The sequence below is a fragment of the Trypanosoma cruzi genome, genomic scaffold (genome assembly GCF_000209065.1).
Source record: "Trypanosoma cruzi strain CL Brener 1047053517105 genomic scaffold, whole genome shotgun sequence".
NCBI lineage: Eukaryota > Euglenozoa > Kinetoplastea > Trypanosomatida > Trypanosomatidae > Trypanosoma > Trypanosoma cruzi.
Genome location: NW_001849449.1, coordinates 26,577 through 35,368, shown reverse-complemented (window position 1 = coordinate 35,368; position 8,792 = coordinate 26,577). Strand labels below are relative to the sequence as shown.

At 50.8% G+C, this 8,792-nt stretch overlaps 2 protein-coding genes and 1 pseudogene across 2 annotated transcripts, besides 11 other annotated features; all 3 read left to right on the top strand.

The window, feature by feature from the left end:
- Tc00.1047053508957.40 lies at nucleotides 1–2,569 on the top strand (annotated as a pseudogene; the record flags this gene model as incomplete).
- Nucleotides 1–8,792: a sequence feature (heterozygous, non-Esmeraldo-like haplotype).
- Nucleotides 2,336–2,387: a microsatellite.
- Nucleotides 2,616–2,642: a microsatellite.
- Nucleotides 3,045–3,067: a microsatellite.
- Nucleotides 3,161–3,210: a microsatellite.
- Tc00.1047053508957.30 (hypothetical protein, conserved) lies at nucleotides 3,424–7,110 on the top strand (the record flags this gene model as incomplete). The annotated part of the gene is made up of 1 exon (XM_800630.1): nucleotides 3,424–7,110. The coding sequence occupies one exon, from the start codon at nucleotides 3,424–3,426 to the stop codon at nucleotides 7,108–7,110; it is 3,687 nt and encodes a 1,228-aa protein (XP_805723.1).
- Nucleotides 3,458–3,485: a microsatellite.
- Nucleotides 7,169–7,203: a sequence feature (CT-rich).
- Nucleotides 7,323–7,350: a microsatellite.
- Nucleotides 7,397–7,436: a microsatellite.
- Nucleotides 7,648–7,673: a microsatellite.
- Nucleotides 7,800–7,853: a sequence feature (A-rich).
- Tc00.1047053508957.14 (hypothetical protein, conserved) lies at nucleotides 7,959–8,792 on the top strand (the record flags this gene model as incomplete). The annotated part of the gene is made up of 1 exon (XM_800631.1): nucleotides 7,959–8,792. A coding segment is annotated over one exon (834 nt), but the record flags the coding sequence as incomplete, so codon positions are not given.

Genomic DNA, 8,792 nt, shown 5'->3' with positions numbered 1-8,792 from the left:
TGACGGATGCGGAAATGCATGTGATTGAGCAGGCACTGCGAGATATCAGCGGAAGAAGACCAGGGAACTTTATTAAGTCGCCCACGAAGAAAAGCGCGTTGCAATTAAACGAGAGTTGGTGGGAGCCTCTGGAGTTTGGTGGGAGCAGCACAACAAGGAGCAGAAGGCGTTGGTTGACCCGACAGAGCAGCGTCTTATCGATAGTACGAGCCTCCCATTTGGAGGGAAAATCCCACCTTTTGGGACGACAATTGGTATTGGGGAACGCATACGTGAAATCGCGGAGGATTACGCGAAGGGATTTGGATTGGGGCCACATGGACACTCCCCCTCACATGACACCAGTCAATACAACACACTCAATGCTGAGGAAGATCGGGTGCGAGAATTGGGCTACAAGGATGCACTTGTCCGTCTCTTTGACGAGAAGATGGCGGGGAAAGATGTGCATCAATGGGCCGTGGAACAGTGTGCCGATGGGGAGGCAGATGTGCGACAGCTGCTGCTCTCGCTACATGAGTGGCGTGAACGAGGACGGCCGCCTTCCCTAATGTTGTTGCAGGTGCTTTCGAAATATCTTGAGCAGGAGATTGCGGCGTTCAACGAGGGAGTTCCAGCCTCCGTGCCCAAGCTATCGCTGCAGACCGTAGATGGCACATTGTCACCATCTGGCAACAGCGGAGAGCGCAGTGGGACGATTTGGGCGGATGTGGAGCCCACAGCGTATGCGTTGCAGTACGCGAGCCAAGCCAACCACAGCAGCCTTGATGAGCCGTTTATTCTCCAATTGCTGAAAAGTGCCCAACTGGGGGGTCGCAACGCACAGTTCACCGATCCTTTTTACAATGCATACTTGGAGAATTCTGTTGTGAGCGAATTCCAGCTGGGCCTTGCGGCGCTGGCCGGCAAAGGTGTCTCACCGAGCCTTCTTGCACAGAAGACCAGTCAACTCCACCGTGGCTCAGTGCGGTTGAGCGGAAACGTCATTCCGTTTGTCAAGAGCCGAGAGCTGGCGCACCTGCTAGAGCGCATGGGACTCTCGTCAGAGAACATCGCCGTTGTCACTCGTGGCCTCGCCAACTGCCCGGAACAGGAATCTGTTGGGGATGACTTTGCTGTACCTGTTTCGGTTATTTTATCGTGGGGCGGTCCAGGCTCAGGCTCTTCCACGAGCGCGGCTGACCGCAAGGGCAATGCGACACAGTCGCGTAACGAGCAGCAGCGAAAAGGTTCTGCCGCACTCTCGAGTGCTATTCGACAACTTGGACAAAAGCGTTCGAGTTCCAAAAACTGGCAAAATGAAGACAAAATGATGGTGCATGTCATTGAAGAACTTGCGCTGCGTGATGATGGTCTTGTGATGGACATTCAATATATCGTGCGGGAAAATAGGCGTAATCCTGTTTTGCGGCATGAGTTTTTTGCAGCACTTCTTCCTGTCTTTGCTGGCAAACATGAAAAGGTGGCTCAGCTTTATGACGAATATTGTGAAGGGAAATATGTGCCAAATATCACATTGGCAATAGAGGCGTTCATAGCATTCCTTTGTAACGTCACCAAACATGCAGATGTGTACCCTGGATCTTCCTACTTTGATGTTGACACAACGAATGGACCGCACGCAGGGCAGTACACTTCGCTTAAACTTCTTGACCCGCTTGACGGTCCATTTATCTTTGATAACATCAAGGCAGAGCACATTGAAACGGTGGAGCGATTTAAGCAGCATGGTATTCAGGTGGGGCCAGTGCGGGCCCCGGCCACTGGTTTTATTGCCGCGAACTCCAAGTCGTTGAGTTACTTTACCCGCCGTCCTGAAGAAGTTGTCTACGTGTCGACGGACGCGGATCAGGGCCTTCGCCGCTCTTTGGAGAGATCCGCGCACTATAAAACCATTGCCGCCAGTTCAGCCATGCAGTTTTTGCTTCACACGCAGAACGGTGCTGGTCTTGTGGCAACGTTTAACCGTTTCTTTTATCGCACAATGCCGATGCTTAGTTTTTACCAGAGAATACTGAAGCACTACTCGGACAACGTGCAGCCGCTCCGGCAGAAGGCACAGAATAGTGTGCGTGGGTTGGCACGTGTCTTGGAGAACGAACGCTCCGCTGCCATGGAAGAGTTCAGACGCAACAGTGAGCGGTACTGGCGGAATGTCCTCGAGGGCCGCAGCGTCGAGCAGGCGATGGACGGAAGTGGCGGTAGTGGTGGTGGTGGTACGACACCCCCTGTTTCATCCTCACCCTCGCAATCGTCACAGGAGGCCATGGCCACTGATGTCGCCAGGGCCATCGGCAGTGGCAGAACGGGCGACCAGAAGGGAGGCGCTGCCAAACAGCAGCAACAGCAGCAGCAGCAGAGGCTGCAGAAGCAGCAGCGAACAGCAGGGGATGATGGTGGTGTCCGCACGACGTTTGCCTCGCGACAAGGCGGTTCACGCAGCATGACGGATCTGCTGTCTAAGCTGAACAAACCAAAAGGGTCAAATACTTCGGGCACCGCGAAGGGCCCGACGAAGCGAGGCAACCCAAAGTCTCACACGGACGGGGGCCGTGGGGCAAAACCATAAGAGCGTATTTGTGTCTGTGTGAATGGATGAATTTGAAGAGAGGCGAATTATTATTATTATTATTATTAGTATTTTCTTCGTTTTTAGGTGGTTTAGAGATGTTGCAAAATAAATTTTAAAAAGGGGAAAGAAACAGGGAGGAATGTGACGTTTTGTTGTTGTTTTGTTTTGTTGTTTTTTTTCTCCCTCTTTCTTTGATGTTGACTAGTGCGGCTGCTCCGTATGTATCGAATGGGAACGATAGGACATTGAGGGTTGGGGAAAGGACTGGCGGGTGAGTGGACGTGGTGATGTTCGCATGTTTCTGTCATTAGTGTCTGGCTTCTCTTCCTCCCAATGACAGGCTTCTTGACATGTATTTTGCCTCTCCCTCTCTCTCTCTCTCTTTTCTCCTGTGAAATGAAAGCCCCCCTTCCCGATGATTTTTTTATTCTTATAATTTAACACGCTCTCTTCTATGGACGTGCGGTGCGTGAAAAAAAAAAAAAAAAAAAAAAACAGAAAGAGGCATTACTACCGGATCCTTCTTTCTTTCTTTTTCTTTGGGGGCGGATGGCAGGGAAAAGAGACGAAGCCTCCATACAAAATTGTTTTATTTCTTTTCTATTTTTCTATTTATTTATTTTCTTCTTTTTTTCTTTCAGAACACCATTGCCATTATCCCAATATATATATACATATATATACAGGATAGATCGGTAGATAGATTGGTCAATATCTCCCCCGAGATACCATACAGGGGAAAAAAAAAAATAAGAAGGAGTGTGGGGCTTTTGTTTATAATAACAAAAAGAACAAATATATATAATAGTAATAATAACAGGGAGACCAGTTGGTGTACCGAATAAACATATATGCCCACTTCGTTGGGTGATCTTATCAGCATTCGTGGTAGTAGTAGTGGTAGTAGTAGTAGCAATGGCAGCCGAAGCGGCAGTAAGCATGACAGTGGTGGTTGTAGGAGTGATGCTAAACGTGTTGACTGTTCTTGTATTCGCGAGAGGGACGTATTCTCACGACTGCAGGATCGACCCTCAGTGGATGATCTCTGGCCTGGTGTGGAGAGTTATCTCGTACACGCGGCCCATACGATACGCACCGGGAGTGCTGAAATGATGGATCGTTTGAGAGATGTCAGGCATCGCATGAATTGGTACGCCGTGATTTACTCCGTCTGTAGCGGTCACCCGCAGAAATCAAGCGAAGTTTACCACCGCCTATCACTCTTTCTTCTGAATGACTTGGAGGTCAATGTGCTTCGGCAGTTTCTCCGAAGAAATGCCCCCTGTGGATCGCCGCCGTCGTCGAGTCTGTGCCTGCAATTCGTGCAGCAGTACAAACTATTCATGGCATTCCGCCGCGTTGTCCTCTCCTGCTTCAGCTACTTGGATCAGTACTTTACGGCGAAGTTCCGCCTGGACCCGGTGACGGCACTCTGCGTAAAGTTGTTTTATGTCGTGGTGTATGAGCCCATGAAGGAGGCATTGATAGCGGAGGTGCTGGAGCTGGCAGATGCAGCGAGGACGGCGTACCTCAACGACAAGGCGGTGTCATCGGCTTGTAGCGACGTCCAGCAGGCCCTCTTGTCCATTGTGGAAATTTTATCCACCGTGAAGGCCTTTTCAGCCCCGTATGATGCAAACACGCAGAGTGCACTTACCCACCAAAAGAAGGATAATTCAAACCCTTGCAACTACAAGCGAGGTGTAGGGGAGGGAAGAAACATGCTTGCTGCCTTCGCTGCCAAAGTAGGGCGCATGCAGAGCCCGTCCACGGCGCCGAACCGTGACCCGCCTCGTACTATGGGTGAATCCCCACGGTCCCCTTTAAATAAGAGTCACAACAGTGATCACAGCCGAGTGGAGCAGCAGAACGGCAGCGAGGGCCACAGCATTAGCAGCAGCCCGTTAGCAAAAGACTGGGATGCGATGGCGTACAGATCGCTCGATGGTATCCGGATGCTGCGTGAGAGGCTTGAAAGACGTTCATTTGGTGATTTGTTGGCGGCTCATGTGATGAGGAGCAGCAGTAGGAACAAGAGTTCTCACCACCAACACAACAATGGCGCCGGTATTGGTATTACTAGTGCTGGTTGCGAAGGGAGTGCAAAGTGTTCCGTGGACTCTGCGGGAGTCGTCATCGTCGAAATTACGCAGCCGTTGCATTTTCTCATCTTTGCGGAATTTGGTCTGCGTTATGTGCAGGCCGCCGAGACGTATTACCGAAACCGGCGGGAGATGCAATTCAGCACTCCAGAGGGATGGATGGACTATATACCGTGGGTCCAAGGTTGTCTTGCTATTGAGCGATCATTGATGCGGGATGTAAATGCGCCACTCTTACTCAGTGCATTGCGGGAGCGCATTCACCACGTCCTTTTGGTGGAAGTTCATCGATCAATTATTCTCGCAAAAGAAGTTGGATTTCGTGCCCAGCTGGATGCGTGGGATAGCAACACCGAGCAAGGCGCTGGGGACATGTGGAAGGATGGTTCCTCATCTTCCTCCTCTATTCCCCCTATGGGGGCGGCGATGTCTGGAACTTGCAGCGACGTTGACGCTGCCACCTCGCCTGCTGCGTTCTTCTCGGCGCAGTCGACAAACCCGTGGGAGCAGCTCTCTCGGGAGGAACTTGGAGACCGCATAAAAGAGTTTGTTGCAACCTTTGTCAGCACGCAGGACGAGGCGTGTTGGACATTACTGGCCAGCGAGTTTGCCAGCAAAGTAGTCGTGGACACTGCCGCACTTTTCTTTACTTACATGTCCCAGCTGGAGGCGTTGGCACCACAGCAACTCCAACAGGGGGAAAAGGAGCCGCCAGGAACCCAGCAGTCCGCATCGTCCCCGCCGGTACAACCGCGGAAGACTGTCATACCAATGAGAAGAAGGCGTTCGCTGAGAGCGGATGGCCTTCCCTCCGATAAGAATTTTTTGACGCAGCAAGACCTAGCGATGGCGCTCATTAAAGGCCTTGTAGATACGTCCATACATTACAATAAACTTATCTGTGAGAAGTTTAATGAACACCCACCGATGCAGGTGGCAATGGGTGATGCGATGCGTGAGATATTAAACCCGGAACGGTGGGGGCAACTTGTAGTGGGGGGTGCAATGCATGGAGGCGTGGCTGCTGTTAACAGAGGGGAGTTGCCGAGTGTGCTGCTTAACCACGATGCCGCGAAGAAGACGGTGGCGGTACTGAATAGGTTGGCCACCATGCGTGGATCAAGGGAGATTGCGGTGCCGCAGTTTCTTGCCATGTACTGTGACCTACTCTGTAGGCGGGAGATGGACGATGGTGTGACGGACCCCACGGACCACATTCTCTACCTCATCACCCTTGTGGACGACAAGGATGTATTCCTGGAGCACTATAAATTACTTTTGGCGCGTCGCCTGTTGTTTCTACCGTCCGCTCAACGAAACATGGATCGGGAGCATGTTATGATGCATAAGATGCATCATGCCCTTGGACGCACACTGACCTACGGTCTGGAAGCCATGCTACGGGATCACGAAGTCACCGCAAGTATGAATGAAGAATTTTCCCGATCCGATGTTGCCCTCGCATTACCGACGAGGCTGCGGGTTCAAGTCCTCACTTCCGTGCACTGGCCTACCTATCGCGTTGTGCCCCTCACGCCATGCGACTCCCTCGCACTTGTCATGAAGAACTTTACAGATTACTACATTGGGGTGCATCCATCCCGTATGCTGCACTGGATTCACACGCTCGGAACTGCCACGCTTCACGCCGTATTTCCCAAAGGCGACAAAGAGGTGATTGCCAACAATCTACAAGCGCATATACTCATTTTGATAAGCGATGCGTACAACATGGATCGGGGTGGTGCCGCGTCGAGTGGAGCCAATGATAGCCACACGGCTATGGCAAGTAGGCGTTCGTTGTCTGGGCGAGAGATTGCCACAGCGATGGGGATGGAGTTTTGCGACATTTACATGTATCTTGCCCCGCTCGTAAAGCATAAACTGTACAACCTTCTTGTACGTGTGGATCCGTCCGCCGTGGCCGGTACAGGCCAGACAACTCAGTCATCGCCGCCGTTATCACCACCAAACGCACGTAATGCTGCTGCTGCTGCTGTTGATGATGATGATGATGCAGCAGCGACTCCCAGCGGTACCGCGCCTGGGCAACTATTGCCAGAGGATCACTTCACACTGAATGTCGAGTACACGCACAAGTTGCGCAAGTTTGGGCTTCCGGTGGCTCGTCCCTCTCGCGGCGAGGGGTTCAAAGGGTCGGTTGTTAGCTCCACGCATGTAGAAAGGACAACCGCGGCTCTCTCGGATGAAATTGAGGCATCCCGACGCATTCAGATGGATGCTGCCATTGTACGTATCATGAAAAGCCGCCGTTCCCTGCGGTACTATGAGCTTTTCGACTTGACGGTACAACAGCTTTCAAAACAGTTTGTCCCCCGTCCACGCTCTGTGAAGATGCAAGTGGAGGATCTTGTCTGCCGTGGCTTCCTACGGCGAAGCGAGAAAGACACCTCTGTGTTTGAGTACATGGCGTGAGTGTTGTGTACACAAACCACCTCTTGTGTAGGGAAGATGAAAAGCAAACAAACAATCAAAGAAAAAGAAGAAGAAGAAGGAAAAAAAAAAAAAAGGGTTATTTTGCCTTTGCGATGAGGGAGGGTTTGAGTGAAATGTTAAAAAAGAAGCTAGAAAGATGTACGTGATCTTTTCCAACCCTTTTTTTTTTTTTTGCTTCTTCTCTCTCCCTCTATATATATGTATATATATATATGCATACGTGTTTTCTTAAATGGGCTTCATTAGGTCTATTGTTGTATTTGTATTTATTTATTTTATTTTATTTTTTTCTTCTTTTTTTTTTTCTATTATTTCCCCCTTCTTTTAGTTGGATTGCTGCGCGATGATGTGGGATCTTTGAGGTGCTACAAATGTGCCTACAAGAATTTTTGTGTTTTTGTTTTCCTTCTCTTCCCCCCCCCCCCACACACACACACACGCACCTCTTTGTTGTTGTTGTTGTTTTCTTCTCCAACATGCACAGATGCATTTCCCAATTCACCATTGTTGCGGTCGTTATTATTATTATTATTATTATTATTCATAATGCTACCATTTGGGATTGTTTATATTGGAAGGAAAAACATGAAAAATAAAATAAACTAAATGGGGAAGCCAGGAGAAGTGAATGAGGAAGAAATGCAATATTGTACACCATGTATGACAACTTCTTCTCTTTTGTATCTACTCATTCTTTTTTATTCTTTTTTCCTTTTTTTTTTGGGGGGGGGGGGATGTGGTTGCTCGGATGATTATATTCTAAAACCACTCGCCCCCTTCATGTGTGCAGTTATTGCCGAGAGGGTGTTGCGTGAAGAGGCGGACACATGCGGGGGATACGTGTGCTGGCGGGCACGGACCGCCTGCTTTGGATGGCACGACGTTGCCTCATAAGAGGCAGTAATACGGCACTCAACTTCCACTTTTCGTCCTCTTGCAACAGCGGCTCTGAAATGCGGGAGGCGATTGCACCAGAGATGGTGACAATTGAGATCGTTCCCGCCGCAGAGGAACACGGCAGCCACACAGCTGCTGGTGTTGGTGACAGCCACAGCGATAGGGATGGCAACATGGACTGCCATCGTTGTGAGGTTGACATGAGTAGCCGTGCCGACGGGACTAGCACGCGATCTACCGGTGATGAGCTGCGCCAGAAGCACTACTGGGATGTCACAAGCATCGATAACTTCGCCAAGAGTCGTGTACTCAACTACGTCCGCCGCATGGGGAATCGATCTGCGGATGTCTTTGAGGTGAGTGCGGAGCAGATGCTGGGAAGGACGGTGTACCGCGCCCGGTGCAAATTAGTCCTCCCATCACCGCACCACTTCTACGTGGCGGAGGGTATCGGTGAGGACGAGAAGGATGCGGAACTGCTGGCAGCGATGCATGCAGAGCGGGTTTGTGATGCGTTGGGAGTGCCGCTCTTCCGACTGCCATCTATGCAGCAGAAACACGCGGAGAATGCACGGCGTCAGGGCCGTTACGCGCCAATGCCCGGTGATCCAATCAAACCAGAGAACACCATCGCCCCACCACCGCTGCGTATGCTGACAGCACTCCCCGATTGTGGTGGTGCCTCCTCTAAAGACGTCGCGGATGGGGCATCCGTGTTCTCCACCACCATCACAGAGGCAGAAATCATCGGTGACACAACTTCA